This window comes from Oncorhynchus mykiss, chromosome 22, assembly GCF_013265735.2.
Source record: "Oncorhynchus mykiss isolate Arlee chromosome 22, USDA_OmykA_1.1, whole genome shotgun sequence".
In the NCBI taxonomy this organism is placed as follows: domain Eukaryota; kingdom Metazoa; phylum Chordata; class Actinopteri; order Salmoniformes; family Salmonidae; genus Oncorhynchus; species Oncorhynchus mykiss.
In genome coordinates, this window is record NC_048586.1 from 27,783,483 (window position 1) to 27,807,762 (window position 24,280).

The window sequence follows — 24,280 nt, forward strand, 5'->3', positions numbered from 1 at the left end:
TTCCAATCCACAAAGTACATTTCAGTAACTTATCAATTGTAACGGAGTGGATTGGACAACCGAAAACTGCCTCAAATTGGATGAAAAGTCAACTAACTTTAGTGAACATTACAGTAAAGTTACTAGTGACTGTAAACAAGACTTTGGTTTAGGAACCATGTTAGAGCCTCCACAAAAAGGGATGGCCATTGAAAAGTCTACCCGTCCTTGCCAAACCAAAGCCATCACTCACGCTGCATCCGGATTCTCCACACTTCTTTCAAATAATTTATTTGCACACTTCCAGTCACTTTGGGAGAAGGGTGGACAATCTGGATGCAGTCATAACTGGGCCCTTTGCTAGGATACGTCACTGACCTTGCCTGGTGCACAGATTTTTTCCCTTTCAGAACCTTTCAAATGGTCCTCAAGCGCAAACTCTGAGCACCTGGCAAGCCTCATCAACAGTGCCCTTTCACCAAAGCAACTCGCCAGGACTGAGATGGCTCACTGGGTCATGCAGCTGGGGGAATCTGGCTTAGTAAAGAAAATAAATAACATCTAGATGCAAATATAAACAAAAACAAGGAAGATTGAAATGACTGAAAACTCAATCGTTGTAAAAAATATAAACTGAACAAAAATATAAACATGAAGTTGTTGGTCCCATGTTTCATGAGTTGAAATAAAAGAACCCTGACATTTTCAATACGCTCAAAAAGCTTATTTCTCTCCAATATTGTGCACCAATTTGTTTAAATCCCTGTTAGTGAGCATTTCTCCTTTGCCATGATAATCCATGCAGCTGACAGGTGTGGCACATCAAGAATCTGATTAAATAGCATGATCATTACACAGGTGCACCTTGTGCTGGGGACAATAAAAGGCCACTAAAATGTAGAGTTTTGTTTCACAACACAATGTCACAGATTAAGTTTTGAGGGAGCGTGCAATTGGTATGTTGACTGCAGGAATGTCCACCAGAGCTGTTGACAGATAATTAAAGATGTCTCTACCATAAGCCAAATCCATTGTAATTTTAGAGAATTTGACAGTACATCAAACCGGCCTCACAACCGCAAACCACGTGTATGGCGTCGTGTGCGCGAGTGGTTTGCTGATGTCAATGTTGTGAAGATCCTGACGAGATCCTGAGGCACATTGTCGTGCCATTCATCCGCTGCCATTAGCTCAGGTCTCAGCATGATAATGAACGGCCCCATGTCGCAAGGTTCTGCACACAATTCCTGGAAGCTAAAAATGTCCCAGTTCCTCCATGGCCTGCATACTCAGACATGTCTCCAATTGAGCCTGTTTGGGATGCTCTGGATTGACGTGTACGACAGCATGTTCAAATTCCCGCCATTATTCAGCAACTTCGTACAGTCATTGAAGAGGAGTGGGACACATTCCACAGACCATTACCAACAGCCTGATCAACTGTAGGGAAGGAGATGTGTCGAGCTGCATGAGGCACATGGTGGTCAAACCATATACTGACTGGTTTTCTGATCCACGCCCCTACTTTTCTTTAAGGTATCTGTGACCAACAGATGCAGATCTGTATTCCCAGTCATGTGAAATCCATAGATAAGGGCCAAATGAAATTACTTCAATAGAATGATTTCCTTTTATGAACTATAACTCTGAGAGATATTTGAAATTGTTGCATTTATATCTTCGTTCAGTACATATAAAAATAACTACTGATACATATCGGTAGCTAGGAATACTAGCTAACGTTAATGACGAGTAAAATATCCATGATAAACTCAACCATGCTTCAAAAGCAATTGAATGTGGATAGTGTATGTGCCATGTATTTATAACTCATTTATAATACTTAAACATTTTCAAAAGGAGCTGGTGGTCTGGGTCTTCATCTGAAGATACTAATTCAAGAACAGCCAAAGAAACATTCGTAATGTATTTGGTGGATTTTAAGCAGCTCAAACCATACTCTTAGCTGGGCACAAATGTAGTACGTAAACCCCAGGCTCCAGACTAACATTTGTCCACTGGTGGCACTGGTGCCACTAACTTTTTCAGTTGGTGGCACCAGCCCATAATTTGGTCTCACCACCCCCCAAAAAAATGGCATTTTATAAAGTCAGTCATAGTGTTTTATTAAGACGTGTAATAGACTACAGAGATGCTATTCAAGATATACAGTCCATTTGGAAAGTACTCAGGGCCCTTGACTTTTTCCATATTTTGTTATGTTACAGCCTTTTTAAAATTGATCAAATATTATTTTTTTACTCAGCAATACACAATACTCCATAGTGAAAATTGTGGAAACAGATTTTTAGAAATGTTAGTAAATGTATTAAAAATAAAAAACAGAAATACCTTATTTACGTAAGTATTCAGACCCTTTGCTATGAGACACGAAATTGAGCACAGGTGCATCCTGTTTCCATTGATCATCCTCAAGATGTTTCTACAACAATTGACAGTGCATGTCAGAGCAAAAACCAAGAGGCCGAAGGAATTGTCTGTAGAGCTCCGAGATAGGATTGTGTCGAGGCACAGATCTGGGGAAGGGTACCAAAAAATGTCTGCAGCATTGAAGGTCCCCAAGAACACGATTTGGAAAGGCAACACTCCAACATGAACTTTCAACTGTAGGACCTTATATAGACAGGTGTGTGCCTTTCCAAATCATGTCCAATCAATTGAATTTACCACAGGTGGACTCCAATAAAGTTGTAGAAACATCAAGGATGATCAATGGAAACAGGATGCACCTGAGCTCAATTTCGAGTTACGTAAATAAGGTATTCCTGTTTTTTTCCCTTCCATTTAAAAACATTTCTAAAAAAGTTTTTGCTTTGTCATTATGGGGTATTGTACATTGATTTATGAGGAAAATGTTTCATTTCATCCACTTTAGAAAAAGGTTGTAATGTAACAAAATGGGGGAAAAAGTCAAGGTGTCTGAATACTGGGCTCCCGAGTGACTTGACTTGCCCAGTTAAAAAAGGTTAAATCAAATAAAAAAGTATGTTAATTTTGTGCACCGCTCCGTATCGCAAAGCCATATCAAATCGCTTGTTTGTAAAAGTTGCTCCAGAGCTCAATATTGAGAAATAAAAATGATACCTACAGACAGGCACTAAAGTAGTTGCTTCCAATGCTGTTATCGCAATTGCATTTTGAAATGCTATAGAATGAGAAACAATATTTTTCTCCCAGAGAGGAGAGCGGTTTGCTCATCACATCAGCAGTCCCCAGTGAAATAGGCAGAGGGACAGACGTTTACATTACAGGAATCATGAGGATATTGCTCTTTACGGTTTGACCAAATCATGGTTTTAGCTGCCCCCAAAAATAGGAAGGTTTGAGTGAGATGACAACGTAGAATGTGCAGCTCGCACTGACGCGATCATGTTTTTTTTCTTGCACAGCCAAGTCAAATGGTTGCAAAATGTGACTAAATGGTCAGTCTGGAGCCATGAAACCCGTTCATACCACACATCTACTAAAAATAACCTGCTAAATTCCCAGGTATGCTGGTCAGTTGCTTTAACTCAAAACCTAACCTACACATTACATTAGCTACACATACAACGGTACAGGCAAGAATACACAAAGATTTTATACATCTGGATCCAGATCCATTTGATGAAAGTAACAGATAACAGTAATGTGATCAAAAAAGTATGGTCATCAGATTAACTGTCTAGGTTTGCACTACTTTTTCCCTCTATGAAGAAAACAAAACATTCACTGTACTTGGTACATGTTATCTATGCATGTGGAGCATATATTTCAGTCAGTTATCTTGGGCATTTTTATGCAACATGGGTCTTACGGAAACATGGGGTGCGTTTGGATTCCGAAAGTGCGTCCATGAGCCTTGTTGCTGTTGCTGACCCAGAAGATTCAGTTTGACAAGTTTTATATAAAAAGACCATCGAAATTGTTAAATAAACTAAAAAAAAGGTATGAGTCCATCTTTACTTGCCTCCTCTCGCCATGGTTGCAAATGTGAGACCTTTACCAAAGGACTTTGAGTTTTGGCGCCACATACTACACTGTGCCAAGGACATTTTACAATTAAAAGAAGTTCTGAAAATTCCCTTATCGACTAAACAAGTTCATGCATAATGTCACTATGTAGTTGCTACAGATTATTCATTGAAGTAAGTAGGTAGTGGTATGGTTAAAATTCTACTTAATTCTTGCTTGATGTCATAAAGTGAGATCAGAGTGAGCCAGGATGGTCAGATTAAATAAAAAGCAATCCTTTTCTCCTTTCTCCATCCTTGCTTACCTTGAACCCTGGGAGGTTCTAGTTCAAGGTAATCACAAGGACAGATAAACAGGAGGCTCTTCTGGAAGTCCCAACGGCACCCCTGATTTCTGATGCACCCATGGATTCTGTTGCACCCCTGGATTCTGTGTATATGGACTTGGTTTCTCATGGTCCATGTTTTGTTTGCCTGAACTATGCCTCCTGCACATAGTCTTTAATGTGTTATGCACATAGTTTTTTACATCTTTCCATGTCCTGCCTTGCAGAGCTGGTTCAGCTGCAAGACATGCATCACATTCCTTTTTACCTGGAATCTTCATCAGTTTAGTGAAGTCTCCTAGCTGCCGCCTGACCGCAGCCTGAGCCTCATTACTCCATATCTTCTGTTTCCTTGGTGTTGCCACAGGACCTAACTCTAGACCCTCCTCAGGTACTGTCATTGTTCCACCAACCCAGTCCTTAGCACTCTTAGCCTCTATTGTTTCTTTTTCTTTCTTTGCCAATCCTTTCTTTGTCTGTTTTGTGGGGTCCACTCTTGTAAGGCCATTCTTTCGTTTTATAGATTTTACTGTGTTGTGCACATAGTTTTTGATGTCCCTCCATGTCCTGTCTCTTAGAGCTGGTTCATTGTGCAGGCAAACTTCACAGTCCCGTTTACCTGGAACCTCCATCATTGAGATAAAGTGTCCCATCTGACGGTTCACCGCAGCCTTAGCTGCATCACTCCACATCCTCTGTTTCCATACTGTGCCCGACTTACCTGTCCCCACAGGAACTGCACCCGCAGGCACTGCCCCGACAGGAAGTGTCTGTGTTGGAAGCGTCTGGGCAGGAAGTGTCTGCGCATGAAGTGTTGGTATAATAACTGTACGTGCTGGAAGTGTTTGAGCTGGAAGTGTCTGCGCAGCATATGTTCCAGCAGGATATGACCTCACAGGATTCATCCCTGAAGAAAATGATCTAGCAGGAGATGAGAGGTCATAAGGACTTGCAGGACATGCATTTGCAAGTTGTGTTTTTTCAGTACATGACCTTGCATCATGCGTCTCTGCTAGGTATGTCCCTGAAGCATATGAAGCTACTCGATAGGTCTCTGCAGGATGTGTCACAGTAGGATATGAACTTGCAGGATTTATCCCGGTAGGATATGCCCTCGCAGAATCTGTCCCTGCAGAATATGACCTCGGAGAATGTGATCCTGAAGGATATGACTTCGAAGGATATGTCCCAGCATGATATGACCTTAAAGGCTGTGACCCTACAGTATATGACTTCGCTGAATATGTCCCTGTAGGATATGATGACCCAGTGGGATATGTGCCAGAAGGATATGTCCTTGCAGAATCTGTCCCTGCTGGATATGTCCCTACGAAATTAATACATACAGAAGAAAAGGATTCATGAATGTGCCATTATTATATATTGTTTAGAGGAACAGAGCAAATACTATAGGGTAATAAGTTGCAAGCTTCTCAAAAATGTAGATCTAGCAAAAATGGAAAATGGCACAAAACATCTTTAATTGGGATTTTTCGACTGAACATTTAACCCTTGAAACAAAATGAAAATGTTGTCCAAATACTCTCCAAAGCAACTGATACTCACCATATGTAGGTGAAACAATCCTTTCCTCAGATGGCCCTGGAATTACCACTGGAACCTGATCCATTGCAAGCAGCAATTTGCTGATTTCTGCTAGATGTGCTGCGTTTTCAGACAGTCTGTAGTACTCTTTGTGGACCTGGGTGTCATGTCCCAATAATTTTGCCACCTGATCCAATTCACTTTCATTTAAGTTCAGAATTTGGCAATGGATAGCAACCTCTTTCCTCACTGTAGCATGGATCAGACTTTCAGGATTCTTTGCATCACACGCACGTGCAAATTTCCTCAAACAGTCAGACCCTCTGACGTAGCTTGCTGCATCTGGGCTCCGTGCAAAGACATAAGGGTTGTCCTTTGACACACCAACTTTGTCTCTGTTTCCAATTAGGATCTCAAGAGATGAGATCATCCTTGCCGTTAGTAGGACCGGCATTGTTCTACCATTTTTGCCTTCTATTTCCACCCTGGTTAGTTTGTCGTCACCAAGCTCCTGTTCCAGCCTTGAGAGGCTATTGAAAATGTCTGCACTAGCTGGAGATTTCTTTCTGTTTGTGTACGTTTCCAACAGCATTTTCGCAACCTCTCCTGTCCTTTTTCTGTTGAAGAGAGCTATTTCGGCAAGAAGAGTTTCATTTAGCTTTTTCCAGGCAGCGTTGGTGGGGCTCTCGAGCAATTCTCTCTTTGCTGTGTCCTCTGCAACCTTGAGAAACTTCTGAAGTTTAATCAAATCCTCAGTTAGTGAAGACACATCAACTTCATCACACTGAGGGACATCACTCAGGGACAGACCGGAAAAACAGTTATTCCAATTGTTTTCAAGCAGCTCAATGAATCTTTTGGCTTGTGCCTCTGCCTCACGGTCCTCTGTCATACGACTCTCCCCAAAAGCTATTTCAGTAGCTCTTTTCAAGGAATAGCCAATCTTTAAAGCAAGAGATGGGGTCTTGTACCTGTCAGAGGTAGGGTCATGACCACTCATTTTCCTGGCAGCATGAACAGCCAATTTAAATTTGGATGGTACACATACTTCATGCAGATATTGGACACCACAGTCCATCTCATTTACAGTAAGTACAAATCTAGCCAATTCTCTCATTTTTGAACTAATATAAGTAAACTGTGACTTGGCATGGCCATGCTTTGCAGATAATGCATTGCCATATTTACATATCAGGGGATCATTTTTGATGTGGCATTGAATGTCATCTTGATTCATATTGTGTATTATTTCTTCACATCCTCCAGTAGAGTAGACAGGCAATGGAAGAAGTCGAGAGGACGCAGCCTGGACCCGCACTCTTTTTCCTCCCCTCTTTTCATCTGGTCCTTTTCTGGCTTTACATGAGCCCTCATGCTTCCATAAATCTATTTTGTTGAAAAAAGCTAAGCAGTGTTGGCAGGGCAGGTAGTCACGCACAGAAACACCATTGTAAGAGGGTCTTTTCTTTGTGACAATTTCTCCATCTCCACTTTGAAGAACTTCCAAGTTGTGTAGATAGTTGCCTTTGTTACGGAGTTGGTCAAGCAAGAGAGACCTGATTTTGGAGAGTTTGGGGAAGCTGATAGCATGAGCGACAGCTGCTTCTTCTGCGTGCATCCTTTCTAAATGTCTTGCAATTTTGTGGTGTGGTTCATTGCAATACAGGCAGAAGTACTTTTTGTCCCATTTTCTTTTACCATCATCTGTCATACTACATGTGCTGACTGTCATTTTTGTGCTAGAACGTAAGTTTGACCTCGTACCTTTCCGTGGCACACATTTTTTGCGGGAAGGTTTTTTAGCTTGTGAGGTTTTTTGAAGGGACTGCTCAGACACATTATTATCGCAGGAGCTTTCTGCTTTAGATGGAAGAGGATCTGACCCACTAGGGACATTTGAATCCAGTCTTTGTCCTTCTACCTCATCACCTGAACTGTTCTCGTCGTCACTTGAACTGCTCTCTTCAGCACAATTCTTTATGTCACATAAAGCTCTCTCCATGTCACATAAAGTCTGCACCACATCACATGAAGTATTCTCTTCATTGCGTGAAGGATTCTCTTCATCGTGTGAAGGATTCTCTTGTTTGTGTAAATGATTCCCTTTGTATAGAGGACTCCTCTCACGGTGAGGATTTCCTCTGCGGCGAGGATTATCTGCTGCACATAAAGGCCTCTCTTCATTATCACTTAAACTCTTCTTTTCCTCATTTAAATGCTTCTCTTTGCCACTTAAACTCTTCTGTTCAACAGTGCATGCCTGTAAAAGAACAAGTAAACGTAAGATTCAGAAGACCTTATGATGCATTTTGTTTAAAATGTATGAAAAGTGGGACGTAAAACTTGGGGGGGGGGGGGGGGGGGGGGGGGGGAGCACAAGTAGCTTCAAAGATTTTGCAAGTTAGTATTTAACTTATGGCAAAGAGTAATTTGGTTAACTATACTATCATACTAGACATCTGGGGTCCTCTGACCCGTTTCATACGGGTGAAACCCACATAGTATTGCTCATTAAAAACACACGTGCGGTACACATTGTGAGTCATTCAAATGATTGCCTAGGAGCCCCTCAACAATGCTCTCAAACCTTAATCACAGTCAAGCGAGAATCAATGCAATGGTTACACAGCACCAAACCATGTAGACTTTGAATTCTTCCATAATAAAAACCACATGTGACTCATTCAAGGAACAGTTTATGGCTTTATTGTATTAAGCAGCGAACTACACCGTTTTCACATTGTAAATATGTCTGACGAGGAATTAATATTGTGATGTCAGATGAGATGCTGCATGGAGACCAGGAAGGTACAGAAAATAAAAATGCCATGCAACTAGCCCTACATTTAGCCAGTGACTTTATTTCTAATTCTCCATATATTCTGTATTTTGTTACATGCAAATGGGGGGTGATGTGTGTGTGTTTTCACAAATAAGACCGGAATAAGATCCTAAAGCGTTTGGAAGCCTATGAAAATGAAAAACAAACCCAGCTTCCAACTTAATTCTGGTACTTGCCCAACAGGTACCAGTTGCAGCAGTAAGTTTGAGAAATATAATTCTTTCCATTCTCTTAAAAGCAGGAGGGTACTACATTTATATGAAAGTGTCCTTAAAAACACTGATTGGACCGTAATAATACTATTGTGTCCTTATAATTGCACATCAAGTAAAGAAGACTATAATTAACAACCCAAACAAAAGCATACTGTAACTGGGCAAGTATTAGTAACCTGTCATTTGTAAATAAATGTTTTGTTAAAATGGTAGATGTTAAACAGTGGTACATTTGAAACGGTAAAGAAAGGCTTTTCCACAGAATACATGCTTATGGCAGTAGTTTGTTAAAATGGTGAACAAAGGCTTTGATCTATTAATATTATTTATATTGTACACAAAGACAACAGTATGGCAAAAGCTGAAATGTGTTACCAATATTGTAATGATTGACTCAATAAACTGTTTTTCCTTTTAGCTTGGGGCTATTCGTTGTTGTCGATAATGATGAGTGAAACGCAGCAGCATTTTTACACGCTCTGCGGTGGTACAAGAATACTTTTCTGAAGGCATTACTGTACCTGAGGCAAAGGTTGTATTTTATAGCTTCTTGTGAACTAACCTTTTGCTCATCATGTCCATTGTCTGTAAATGAGAAGATCATAACCGCCTTAGATCACTCTAGAAATGCAAAAATCACTCAAAAAAACATTCAAATCAATGTAAAGCTTGGATTTATTAATTTCCAGGCATCAAGTTGGAACAACAATTTATGAAGTATGATGGACATTTTTTTTTTATACCAATGCAATAAACAATTTAAAACTGTATTTTCCTATTCAAGCTTCAAACATCTTTACAAAACCATCTGTAGATCCATTAGGCTAAATTAATAACGGAGTAGTTTAATGGCATAATCTGCTTACCTTTGTTGGCTCACTGGTCCTCAATGGATGCAGTCAGCTGGTATTGCAGTCGTATTCTCTCCTCGCAATCGATGTCCTGGTATTCAACCTCTGCATGCCATTACTGGCTCTCACGTGCAATGTTTAATTATTAAACTGCATTATAACTTGATCAGAGTGGATAAGTTGATCAAGTTGTATCCATGTTTGAACGAGACTTGCAAAATGAAAAAAAGTTCTACACTTATGCACAAATGTAATTAAAAGCAGCAATCTGTAACTTTCATTCACAGTCATTCCTACTGACCTTCCAGTCATTTATGGAATAGAAGTTACATAGTGGTTTTAATTGAGTAATGCATTATGACACTTATATACACTACCGGTCAAAAGTTTTAGACCACCTACTCATTCAAGCATTTTTCTTTCTTTTACTATTTTCTACATTGTAGAATAATAGCGACGACATCAAAACTCTGAAATAACACATATGGAATCATGTAGTAACCAACAAAAAAAAGTGTTAAACAAATCAAAATACACTGCTCAAAAAAAAAAAAAAGGGAACACTTAAACAACACAATGTAACTCCAAGTCAATCACACTTCTGTGAAATCAAACTGTCCACTTAGGAAGCAACACCGATTGACAATAAATTTCACATGCTGTTGTGCAAATGGAATAGACAACAGGTGGAAATTATAGGCAATTAGCAAGACACCCCCAATAAAGGAGTGGTTCTGCAGGTGGTAACCACAGACTACTTCTCAGTTCCTATGCTTCCTGGCTGATGTTTTGGTCACTTTTGAATGCTGGCGGCGCTTTCACTCTAGTGGTAGCATGAGACGGAGTCTACAACCCACACAAGTGGCTCAGGTAGTGCAGCTCATCCAGGATGGCACATCAATGCGAGCTGTGGTAAGAAGGTTTGCTGTGTCTGTCAGCGTAGTGTCCAGAGCATGGAGGCGCTACCAGGAGACAGGCCAGTACATCAGGAGACGTGGAGGAGGCCGTAGGAGGGCAACAACCCAGCAGCAGGACCGCTACCTCCACCTTTGTGCAAGGAGGAGCAGGAGGAGCACTGCCAGAGCCCTACAAAATGACCTCCAGCAGGCCACAAATGTGCATGTGTCTGCTCAAACGGTCAGAAACAGACTCCATGACGGTGGTATGAGGGCCCGATGTCCACAGGTGGGGGTTGTGCTTACAGCCCAATACCGTGCAGGATGTTTGGCATTTGCCAGAGAAAACCAAGAGTGACAAATTCGGCACTGGCGCCCTGTGCTCTTCACAGATGAAAGCAGGTTCACACTGAGCACGTGACAGTCTGGAGACGCCGTGGAGAACGTTCTGCTGCCTGCAACATCCTCCAGCATGACCGGTTTGGCGGTGGGTCAGTCATGGTGTGGGGTGGCATTTATTTTGGGGACTCATATGTGCTCCATGTGCTTGCCAGACGTAGCCTGACTGCCATTAGGTACTGAGATGAGATCCTCAGACCCCTTGTGAGACCATATGCTGGTGCGGTTGGCCCTGGGTTCCTCCTAATGCAAGACAATGCTAGACCTCATGTATGTGAGTGTGTGTGTCAGCAGTTCCTGCAAGAGGAAGGCATTGATGCTATGGACTGGCCCGCCCGTTCCCCAGACCTGAATCCAATTGAGCACATCTGGGACAACATGTCTTGCTCCATCCACCAACGCCACATTGCACCACAGACTGTCCAGGAGTTGGCGGATGCTTTAGTCCAGGTCTGGGAGGAGATCCCTCAGGAGACCACCCACCACCTCATCAGAAGCATGCCCAGGTGTTGTAGGGAGGTCATACAGGCACGTGGAGGCCAAACACACTACTGAGCCTCATTTTGACTTGTTTTAAGGACATTACATCAAAGTTGGATCAGCCTGTAGTGTGGTTTTCTACTTTAATTTTGAGTGTGATTCCAAATCCATTTTGTTGTCAGCACATTCAACTATGTAAAGAAAAAAGTACTTAAGAATATTTCATTCATTCAGATCTAAGATGTTATTTTAGTGTAGGATGTGTTATTTTTTGAGCAGTGTATATTTTATATTTGAGATTCTTCAACCCTTTGCCTGAATGACAGCGTTGCACACTCTTGGCACTCTCAACCAGCTTCACCTGGAATGCTTTTCCAACAGTCTTGAAGGAGTTCTTGCATATGCTGAGCACTTGTTGGCTGCTTTTCCTTCACTCTGCGGTCTGACTCACACCCAAACCGTCTCAATTTGGTTGAGGTCAGGGGATTGTGGAGGCCAGGTCATCTGATGCAACACTCCATCACTTTCCTTCTTGGTCAAATAGCCCTTACACAGCTTGGAGGTGTATTGGGTCATTGTCCTGTTGAAAAACAAATGATAGTGGGACTAAGGCCACACCAGATTGGACGGCGTATTACTGCAGAATGCTGGTTAAGTGTGCCTTGAATTATAAATAAATCACAGACAGTGTCAACAGCAAAGCACCTTCACACCATAACACCTCCTCCATGCTTTACGGTGGGAAATACACATGCAGAGATCATCTGTTCACCCACACCACGTCTCACAAAGACACGGCGGTTGGAACCAAAAAATCTCCCCAATTTGGACTCATCAGACCAAAGGACCGATTTCCACCAGTCTAATGTCCATTTCCCGTGTTTCTTGACCCAAGCAAGTCTCTTCTTATTGGTGTCCTTTAGTAGTGGTTTCTGTGCAGCAATTTGACCATGTAGGCCTGATTCACGCAGTCTCCTCTGAACAGTTGATGTTGAGATGTGTCTTACTTGAACTTGAGGTATTTACTTGGGCTGCAATTTCCAAGGCTGGTAACTCTGGGTCTTCCATTCCTGTGGAGGTCCTCATGAGAGCCAGTTTCATCACAGCGCTTGATGGGTTTTGCGACTGCACTTGAAGAAACATTAAAAGTTATTGAAATGTTCCATATTGACTGACCTTCATGTCTGAAGGTAATGAACTGTCATTTCTCTTTGCTTATTTGAGCTGTTCTTGCCATAATATGGACTTGGTCTTTTAACAAATAGGGCTATCTTCTGTATATCCCCCTACCTTGTCACAACACAACCATTGGCTCAAATGCATTAAAACTTCTTATGGCTGCAGGGGCAGTATTGAGTAGCTTGGATGAAAGGTGCCCAGAGTAAACGGCCTGCTCCTCAATCCCAGTTGCTAATATATGCATATTATTAGTAGTATTGGATAAAAAACACTGACGTTTCTAGAACTGTTTGAATGATGTCTGTGAGTATAACAGAACTCATATGGCAGGCAAAAACCCTGAGAAGAAATCCCAACAGGAAATGGGAAATCTGAAGTTGGTCAATTTTCAACCCAGCCCTTATTGAATACACAGTGGGATATGGATAAAGTTGCACTTCCTTGGGCTTCCACTAGATGTCAACCGTCTTTAAAAACTTGAATGAGGCTTCTGTGTTGTGGAGCCGGATGGGAGCTCATTGAGTCAGTGGTCTGGCAGAGAGCCAGGTCCTGGTCACGCGCATTTCACATGATAGCGACCTGCGTTCCATGGCTTTCCTACAGACAATGGAATTCTCCGGTTGGAACGTTATTGAACTTTTATGATAACAACATCCTAAAGATTGATTCTATACTTAGTTTGACAAGTTTCTTCGACCTGTAATATAACTTTTCGTCCGACGTTCGGATGGACCTGCACGAGCGTTTGGATATGTGTAAAACAAAAGTAGCTACTTGGACATAAATAATGGACATTATCGAACAAATCAAGCATTTATTGTGGAACTAGGATCCCTGGGAGTGCATGCTGATGAAGATTGTCAAAGATAAGGGAATATTTATAATGTTATTTCTGATTTCTGTTGACTCCAACATGGCAGATTTTTCTTTTTCTGAGCGCTGTCTCAGATTATTGCATGGTTTGCTTTTTCCGTAAGGTTTTTTGAAATCTGACACAGCGGTTGCATTAACCTTTCTAGCGGAACCCCTCGACAACTTTCCGCTGAAAAGGCAGCACGCGAAATTCAAAAATACTTTTTAGAAATACCTTTCACACATTAACAAGTCCAATACAGCTAATGAAATATAAACATCTTGTTAATCTACCCTTGTCCGATTTCAAAAATGCTTTACAGCTAAAGCACAACATATGATTATGTCAGATCACCGCCAAGTTGAAAAACACACAGCCATTTTTCCAGCCAAAGATAGGAGTCACAAAAAGCAGAAATATAGATCAAATTAACACTAACCTTTGATGATCCTCATCAGATGACACTCATAGGACATCATGTTACACAATACATGTATGTTTTGTTCGATAATGTGCATATTTATTTTTAAAAAATCTTAGTTTACATTGGCGCCTTACGTGCAGTAATGTTTGATTCCAAAACTTCCGGTGATGTTGCAGAAATACTCATAATAAACATTGATAAAAGATAGTGTTATTCACAGAATTAAAGATAGACTTAATGTAACCGCTGTGTCAGATTTCAAAAAAACTTTACGGAAAAAGCCTAATCTGAGAACGGCGCTCAGAACCCAAAACAGCCAGAGGAATATCCGCCATTTTGGAAACAACCAAGTTAGAAACAACACCATAAATATTCACTTACCTTTGATGATCTTCATCAGAAGGCACTCCCAGGAATCCCAGTTTGACAATAAATGACTGATTTGTTCCATAAAAGTTCCATAATTTATGTCCAAATAGCCACTTGTTGTTAGCGTGTTCAGCCTAGTAATCCATCTTCATGAGGCGCGAGCATTTCATCCAGACAAAAACTCGAAAAGTTCCATTACAGTCCTTTCGAAACATGTCAAACGATGTACAGAATCAATAGTTAGGATGTTTTTAACATAAAACATCAATAATGTTCCAACCAGAGAATTCCTTTGGCTTCAGAGAAGCACTGGAACGAGAGGTAACTCTGTCGGGAGCGCGCGTCATGAGACCAAGGCTCTCTGCCAGACCACAGACTCAGAGGTCCCATGAGCCCCTCCTTTATAGTAGAATCCTCATTCAAGTTTCAAAAGACGGTTGCCATCTAGTGGAAGCCCTAGGTAGTGCAACCTCATCCATATCTCAATGTGTTTTCGGTAGGCCAAGCTTTGAAAAACTACAAACCTCAGGATGTCCCACTTTCTGGTTGGATTTTTCTCAGGTTTTCGCCTGCCATATGAGTTCTGATATACTCACAGACATCATTCAAACAGTTTTAGAAACTTCAGAATGTTTTCTGTCCAATAATAATGATAATAATAATAATAATAATATGCATATATTAGCACTCTGGGCACACTATTCATCCAAAAGTGAAAATGCTGCCCCCTATCCCAAAAAGGTTAAGGAGAGGTATATCTATATTTCCATGTCTAACAATTATATTTATCAACATTTATAATGAGTATTTCTGTAAAATGATGTGGCTTTCTGCAATATCACCGGATGTTTTTGGAACTAGTGAACGTAACGCGCCAATGTATACTGAGATTTTTTTATATAAATATGAACTTTATCAAACAAAACATAAATGTATTGTGTAACATGAAGTCCTATGAGTGTCATCTAATGAAGATCATCAAATGTTAGTGATTAATTTTATCTCTTTGTGCTTTTTGTGACTCCTCTCTTTGGCTGGATAAATGGCAGAATTTTTCTGTGAGTTGGTGGTGACCTAACAATTGTTTGTGGTGCTTTCGCTGTTTGAAATCGGACACTGTGGTGGGATTAACAACAAGATTACCTTTTAAACGGTATAAGATACATGTATGTTCGAGGAATTTTAATTATGAGATTTATTGTTTTGAATTTGGCGCCCTGCACTTTCACTGGCTGTTGTCATATCGATCCCTAAGAAGTTTAATTAAGAAGGAAAGAAATTCCACAAATTAACTGTTAAGAAGGTACACCTGTTAATTTAACTGCCTGTCATCAAGGCAAAGGGTGACTATTTGAAGAATCTCAAATATAAGATCTATTTTGATTTGTTTAACACTTTTTTGGTTACTACATGATTCCATGTCTTATTCCATAGATTTGATGTCTTCACTATTTCTCTACAATGTAGAAAATAGTAGAAATAAAATAAAAACCCTTGAATGAGTAGGTGTTCTAAAACTTTTGACCGGTAGTGTAAATCCAATAGTTAACGTAAACTTTAAAAGCGGATCTGTTGTCACCCAAGTTGGTTAATGTATGTAAACGTTTCAAAACCCAAGAACCAGGCTAAAGCTTGTGAGAAGAGTGTCCTCATTTGAATGAACTCACAAGTATGACCACACACATAGGCTACTTTAACTAAAGTTAAACATCTTTATTTGACTAGTTGTGAAAAGTTAGTGCTGAATAAATATGTGGAACAGTTGGGGATCCCCAAAGACAGGAGGGAAGCAGGGAGGAGAATGCCGGTGACAGGTACTCTGGGATTGGGCTAAAAATATTATTTAGAACACAGAACGTACCTCCTGGTCTAGATTGTAATCCTCTTTGGAATTGAGTGCAAGTTTCACAGACATGTAATCCCCGCTTTTCACTGCATCCCGCAGCTCACCTGAGGGACACACAGATTCACATCAGTAGTTGTCTACATCTATGTACATAGTGTGTGGAAGCGAGCGGTTCACGTACAACCGGTGTTGAGAGACATCTGGGAAAACATGAGAGAGAGGGTAAGACAACATATTAAACTAACTTACTAGAGGGGTTGTGTCATAAACCCTCAAAGTTCCAGAATGGGGTGAAAATGGCAAATCCAAACCAGTCTAATTGGAATTAATGGCAGTAGAGGAATAATCCAGATTTTATTTATGCAGGAAAATAAAAGGCATGTGATACAGTTGAAGTCAGACGTTTACATACACTTAGGGTGGAGTCATTAAAACTCGTTTTTCAAACACTCCACAAATTTCTTGTTAACAAACTATAGTTTTGGCAAGTCAGTTAGGACATCTACTTTGTGCATTTTCCAAACGGCTGAAGGTACCACATTCATCTGTACAAACAATAGTACGCAAGTATAAACACCATGGGACCACGCAGCCGTCATACCGCTCAGGAAGGAGACGCGTTCTGTCTCCTAGAGATGAACGTACTTTGGTGCGAAAAGCGCAAATCAATCCCAGAACGACAGCAAAGGACCTTGTGAAGATGCTGGAGGAAACAGGTACAAAAGTATCTATATCCACAGTAAAATGAGTCCCTATATCAACATAACCTGAAAGGCCGCTCAGCAAGGAAGAAGCCACCATTCCAGAATCGCCATTAAACAAGCCAGACTACGGTTTGTAACTGCACATGGGGACAAAGATCATACTTTTTGGAGAAATGTCCTCTGGTCTGATGAAACAAACACAGATTTTTTGGCTATAATGACCATCGTTATGCAAGGAGGCCTACAAACCTGACTCAGTTACACCAGCTCCGTCAGGAGGAATGGGCTAAAATTCACCCAACTTATTGTGGGAAGCTTGTTCTTAAAAAAAAAAGTGGTGATTCTAACTGCCCTAAGACAGGGAATTTTTACTAGGATTCAATGTCAGGAATTGTGAAAAACTGAGTTTAAATGTATTTGGCTAAAGTGCATGTAAACTTCCGACTTCAACTGTATATCAGAAATTGTGTAACAGAATTAGTGTCAACCTAAAATTTTGTCATATAATTATAAATAGTTTATAGGGGTTTTATACATACAGTGCCTTGCGAAAGTATTCGGCCCCCTTGAACTTTGCGACCTTTTGCCACATTTCAGGCTTCAAACAAAGATATAAAACTGTATTTTTTTGTGAAGAATCAACAACAAGTGGGACACAATCATGAAGTGGAAGGACATTTATTGGATATTTCAAACTTTTTTAACAAATCAAAAACTGAAAAATTGGGCTTGCAAAATTATTCAGCCCCCTTAAGTTAATACTTTGTAGCGCCACCTTTTGCTGCGATTACAGCTGTAAGTCGCTTGGGGTATGTCTCTATCAGTTTTGCACATCGAGAGACTGACATTTTTTCCCATTCCTCCTTGCAAAACAGCTCGAGCTCAGAGAGGTTGGATGGAGAGCATTTGTGAACAGCAGTTTTCAGTTCTTTCCACAGATTCTCGATTGGATTCAGGTCTGGACTTTGACTTGGCCATTCTAACACCTGGATATGTTCATTTTTGAACCATTCCATTGTAGATTTTGCTTTATGTTTTGGATCATTGTCTTGTTGGAAGACAAATCTCCGTCCCAGTCTCAGGTCTTTTGCAGACTCCATCAGGTTTTCTTCCAGAATGGTCCTGTATTTGGCTCCATCCATCTTCCCATCAATTTTAACCATCTTCCCTGTCCCTGCTGAAGAAAAGCAGGCCCAAACCATGATGCTGCCACCACCATGTTTGACAGTGGGGATGGTGTGTTCAGCTGTGTTGCTTTTACGCCAAACATAACGTTTTGCATTGTTGCCAAAAAGTTCAATTTTGGTTTCATCTGACCAGAGCACCTTCTTCCACATGTTTGGTGTGTCTCCCAGGTGGCTTTTGGCAAACTTTAAAACAACACTTTTTATGGATATCTTTAAGAAATGGCTTTCTTCTTGCCACTCTTCCATAAAAGGCCAGATTTGTGCAATATACGACTGATTGTTGTCCTATGGACAGAGTCTCCCACCTCAGCTGTAGATCTCTGCAGTTCATCCAGAGTGATCATGGGCCTCTTGGCTGCATCTCTGATCAGTCTTCTCCTTGTATGAGCTGAAAGTTTAGAGGGACGGCCAGGTCTTGGTAGATTTGCAGTGGTCTGATACTCCTTCCATTTCAATATTATCAATGGCACAGTGCTCCTTGGGATGTTTAAAGCTTGTGAAATATTTTTGTATCCAAATCCGGCTTTAAACTTCTTCACAACAGTATCTCGGACCTGCCTGGTGTGTTCCTTGTTCTTCATGATGCTCTCTGCGCTTTTAACGGACCTCTGAGACTATCACAGTGCAGGTGCATTTATACGGAGACTTGATTACACACAGGTGGATTGTATTTATCATCATTAGTCATTTAGGTCAACATTGGATCATTCAGAGATCCTCACTGAACTTCTGGAGAGAGTTTGCTGCACTGAAAGTAAAGGGGCTGAATAATTTTGCACGCCCAATTTTTCAGTTTTTGATTTGTTAAAAAAGTTTGAAATATCCAATAAATGTCCTTCCACTTCATGATTGTGTCCCACTTGTTGTTGTCTTCACAAAAAAATACAGTTTTATATCTTCATGTTTGAAGCCTGAAATGTGGCAAAAGGTCGCAAAGTTCAAGGGGGCCGAATACTTTCGCAAGGCACTGTATATTCTGTATAAATAGCATCCAAAATATATGTAAACAGACCATACATTTCTCAGTACTATTATATAACAGGGCTAGAGGCGTCACTAGAGACACCCTGGTTCGATTCCAGGCTGTATCACAAACAGCCATGATTGGGAGTGCCATAGGGCGGCGCACAATTGGCTCAGCGTCATCCGGGTTTGGCCGGTGTAGGCCGTCATTGTAAATAAGAATTTGTTCTTAACTGACTTGCCTACTTAAATAAAGGTTACATTTAAAAAATGTAAATACAATAATCAGTACTTTTACAACTTGTCTAAGTTGTATAATCAACTGATTTCAGTCAGTGTATGGCTGTAGATTGACTGCATTGATTGAATGGAATGTTGGCATATTGGCAGTTAATTTGTCAAATTAATGTAATCATTCCTCTAAAACTGGTCTGTTAGCTAGCTTTTATCACAGCACTGGCAAACCATGGTTGACCAACTCCCTGACTAAAATGGCTGACCTTTTATACCACCATTTGAATGTTTATTCCCATTCTAGTATTCTAATTTTATGGTAGACACTTACTGGGAGATAGCGGTGGAGCAGAGAGAATCTCATCCTCTCCATTCAAATGTTTCTGAAAGTCCTCCAGTGTCATCCAGTCCAAGTTGAGGTCCATTCCAAGGTTAAGAGAGGCTTGTCCTTTGTCTGTTAGTCACAAACCACATCAGTATTATTTCACATGGCCATTTGGAGGGCCTCTGTCCAGAAACAGCCCCTACTCCTAGATCTGAAAGGATTGGATAGGTGTAGTGCTGTGGCGGCCATGATGATTGTCATGCAAACAACTGCGGGTCTCATTGACCGTTAATTCTAATAAACACGTTTAGCATCTTCTGGTTTCCACGCATAGCCTACAAGCCACTAATGCAGACAGTTGGAACATCCACATTTTAAAAAGTCAATAAATCAATTTAATATAGCCTACACCATCACAACAAATCCATTATTTATTTTAGACAGGTCTAAAGAAATATATGAAGAAAATGTAGCCTATTTCAGAAGAACAGAATAGCATATTCTGAGTTGTCCTGATGTTAGGCCCTGATCTGGCTATGCCATATGGCTGTGGGCTACACTAGCTCATTTAGCAGACAAGATTTGCTTAGAATTCCGTGGCATTATTTTATACTACAAAGAATACAATTGAACATAGCTAAATAAAATAGGACATTTTCTCCAAACGATTTCGGAGGGAGTGTGCAAAACAACGTCATCAGTAGCCTGCACTCGAATTGCGAATGGAGGTTACATGCGGCTACGTTTTAATATGCAAGCATAGGCAGCATGTCCATAAGACTAGGGGAAGCTTTTCCTGAAGTAAATTGCCCAAATTATATAGCCTAATTAGCCTACTCCTGTCTACACACAGAAATAAAATCATTCAAAATAGGCTACTAAAGCATGATTTGGATCATTAGCTTCTTTAAAAAAATAAAATAAGGTGTGGATTATTTTAAATAGTATTTCCTTCAGTCAGAAGGAAAGGCAGTATGCAATTTGGGCAGATTATTTTTGAGTTGTGACTGTCTGAAAAGAGGCCAAACCAGACATTGCAATATTTCAAAATACAATCACAGGAAAATAGTTTGGAAAGCAAATAGTTATTGCTGTAAAGAGAAGAAAGTGAAAATACTAATGTATTTTAGTTATCAAAATCCTCAAATTAATATAGTGAACAACAGTATATCCTATTTTATTGGCACCAGACACTCTAATGTACTTGTTCTCTTGCTCAATTGTGCACCTGGGCCTCCCACTCCTACTGTTAGAGACAGTTTGCACTGTTCTGTGAAGGGAGTAGTACACAGCGTTGTACGAGATCTTCAGTTTCTTGCCAATTTCTCACATGGAATAGCCTTCATTTCTCAGAACAAGAATAGACAGTTTCAGAAGAAAGTTCTTTGTTTCTGGCCATTTTGAGCCTGTAATCCAACCCACAAATGCTTATGCCTCAGACACTCAACTAGTCTAAAAAATGTCAATTTTATTGCTTCTTTAAATCAGCGCAACAGTTTTCAGCTGTTAGCCTTTTAAAATTATAAACTTGGATTAGCTAACACAACATGCCATTGGAACACAGGAGTGGTGTTTGCTGATAATGGTTCTGTAGATAATCCATTTAAAAAAAATCAGCCTTTTCCAGCTACAATAGACATTTACAACATTAACAATGTCTACACTGTATTTCTGATCAATTTCATGTTATTTTAATGGACAAAAAAAGTGATTTTCTTTCAAAAACAAGGACATTTCTAAGTGACCCCAAACTTTTGAACGGTAGTGTATAATAAGTATTATATGTGTGAAATTATCATGGACCCGTCGGAACATAAATAGCGAATGGAGGAGGCTTTTCCCACGGTTCATTTTCAAGCAAGCCAGGTAGGCTATACTCCTGTTGTAAAGCAAAGTAATGTGCTTAATATTAGGAAAGTAGAAAAATAAATATAGTAGGCCTAGCTTAAAGAAAGCTGGTGGGATCCTCCTCTTTTTAATAGAGGCTGCCATCAAAATTCTGTTTTCTCACACAATTGCATAGCCTATAGAAATGTTGCCGCAACATGAGTTCATGTGCTCTCACGAAGAGTTTGATTAGATTTTCAATTACATTGATGTCATAGTGATTAGAGGGACAATAGAGCGTTGAGTACCTGGCCATTAGTGACTGGCAGTGAGAAAGTTTGGTGGGCTATTAACGACCATCAGCAGCATCAGAGCAGTTTTGGAGAAGCCTAGTTACTGTGACTAAACAGTCATGAATCGTGACCGCCGGTATGGTGGTAATACGTAAGAGCCCTAGGATAGGTGTAAGCAATATGGTATTTTTGTAATGGATGCATGTCTACACTGAGTGTGTGTATGTGTGTTGACTTTTCCATGTGAGATGGTTGTGGCGTACCAGACTTGTCGGCGCTCCCCAAGGCGTCTTGATTGTCGTCGCAGGCGATGATGAGGCGTGGCTCGCTGTCTTCCCTCCTCCTCCTCCTTCTGTCATCGTCTTGGGTCCTCCTCTCCAAGCGTTGAGCATCCTCCCTACGTTCATCTCCACCAAACTTTGACTTCTGGGCGGGTTCATCCTCTGCCTCCGCCTTGTCACTAGTCTCCACAGCAGTGGGGCTCTGACTGGGCCGAAATGCTATTAATTAGAGGAGAGGAACAAATAATGTTAGTTAAGTGAAAATAAACAAAAGGTGGAATACGCAAAAGGCATCATGTCAGTTAAAACGTCTTGGTTGAGTCACTATGTAGTGGCTGCGTCCACTACATTTATCGGTAATTCAATGAAAGCCCTATAGCACTTGTCAAACTCATTCTACAGAGGGCTGAGTTGCTGCGGGTTTTTGCTTCTCCCTTGTACTTGATTGATGAATTAAGGTCACTAATTAGTAAGGAACTCCTTACCTGGTTGTCTAGGTCTTAATTGAAAGGAAAAAAACTTAAACCAACTAACTAGGCCCTCCATGGAATGCGTTTCACACCCCTGCCAGATAGTGTAAGCTTAACAATGGAATAGAGGTCGACTGATTATGATTTTTCAACGCTGATACCGATACCGATTATTGGAGGACCAAAAAGCCGATACGGATTAATCGGACGATTAAAAAATACATGTATTTGTAATAATGACAATTACAACAATACTGAATGAACACTTATTTTAACTTAATATAATACATCAATAAAATCAATTTAGCCTCAAGTAAATAATGAAACATGTTAAATTTGGTTTAAATAATGCAAAAACAAAGTGTTGGAGAAGAAAGTGAAAGTGCAATATGTGCCATGTAATAAAGCTAACGTTTCAGTTCCTTGCTCAGAACATGAGAACATATGAAAGTTGGTGGTTCCTTTTAACATGAGTCTTCAATATTCCCAGGTAAGAAGTTTTAGGTTGTAGTTATTATAGGAATTATAGGACTATTTCCCTCTATACCATTTGTATTTCATTAACCTTTGACTATTGGATGTTCTTATAGGCACTTTAGTATTGCCAGTGTAACACTATAGCTTCCGTCCCTCTCCTCGCTCGAACCAGCAACACAACGACAACATCCGCCATCGAAGCAGCGTTACCCATGCAGAGCAAGGGGAACAACTACTAGAAGGCTCAGAGCGAGTGACGCTTGAAACGCTATTAGCGCGCGCTAACTAGCTAGCCATTTCACGTCGGTTACACTAGCCTCATCACGGGGGTTGATAGGCTTGAAGTCATAAACAGCGCAATGCTTGAAGCACAACGAAGAGCTGCTGGCAAAACGCCCGAAAGTGCTGTTTGAATGAATATTTACGCGCCTGCTTCTGCCTACCACTGCTCAGTCAGATACTTAGATACTTGTATGCTCAGTCAGATTATATGCAGGACACGCTAGTTAATATCTAGAAATATCATCAACCATAGTTGTAGTTAACTAGTGATTATGATTGATTGTTTTTTATAAGATAAGTTTAATGCTAGCTAGCAACTTACCGTGGCTTACTGCATTCGCGTAACAGGCAGTCTCCTTGTGGAGTGCAACGAGAGAGAGGCAGGTCGTTATTGCGTTGGACTAGTTAACTGTACGGTTGCAAGATTGGATCCCCCGAGCTGACAAGGTGAAAATCTGTCGCTCTGCCCCTGAACAAGGCAGTTAACCCACCATTCCTAGGCCGTCATTGAAAATAAGAATGTGTTCTTAACTGACTTTCCTAGTTAAATAAAGGTATAAAACCTTTTTTTAAATTTATATATATATATATATATATATATATATATATATATATATATATATATATATATATATATATATATATATATATATATATATATATATATATATATATATATAAATTTAAAAAAAGGTTTATATTTTTTTTATTTATTTATTTTTTTTTATATTTTTTTATATTTTTATTTTTTTAAATCGGCGCCCAAAAATACTGATTTCCGATTGTTATGAAAACTTGAAATCGGCCCTAATTAATCAGCCATTCCGATTAAATCGGTTCACCTCTACAATGGAACCTTGTAACTCTTCTTACCGTCTTTATGTTTGGTCTTGTCTGGCTCTGGCTTCCGAGCAGGTGACTCCTTTGTCGGCTTGGTCCTTTTCTCAACTTTCCCTATGAGCTGAAATTTTTACAGAAATATATTTAAGATTTTACTTGAGGCAGCATAAGATGTGTTGAAAGCCTAACAGTGAGGGCCTTGCTGCTGGCTATACCACC

General features: G+C 40.3%; 1 protein-coding gene across 6 annotated transcripts in view; it reads right to left on the minus strand.

Moving 5' to 3' along the window:
- LOC110501686 (M-phase phosphoprotein 8) overlaps positions 1–24,280 on the minus strand; it is a 40,553-nt gene that overhangs the window by 6,912 nt on the left and 9,361 nt on the right. For 2 of the 6 annotated variants that reach the window (XM_021579419.2, XM_021579418.2), the window contains exons 4-9: positions 24,095–24,182; positions 21,975–22,211; positions 19,598–19,720; positions 16,194–16,282; positions 5,846–8,084; positions 2,714–5,606 (exon numbers count right to left, since the gene is read on the minus strand). In XM_021579419.2, the coding sequence (XP_021435094.2) occupies positions 4,291–5,606; positions 5,846–8,084; positions 16,194–16,282; positions 19,598–19,720; positions 21,975–22,211; positions 24,095–24,182 (4,092 nt within the window). In that variant the 3' untranslated portion in view covers positions 2,714–4,290. Of the gene's footprint in view, positions 1–2,713; positions 5,607–5,845; positions 8,085–9,443; positions 10,159–16,193; positions 16,283–19,597; positions 19,721–21,974; positions 22,212–24,094; positions 24,183–24,280 lie in introns of those variants that run through there. The other 4 variants (XR_002470238.2, XM_021579422.2, XM_021579421.2 and 1 more) reach the window with 4 other exon arrangements.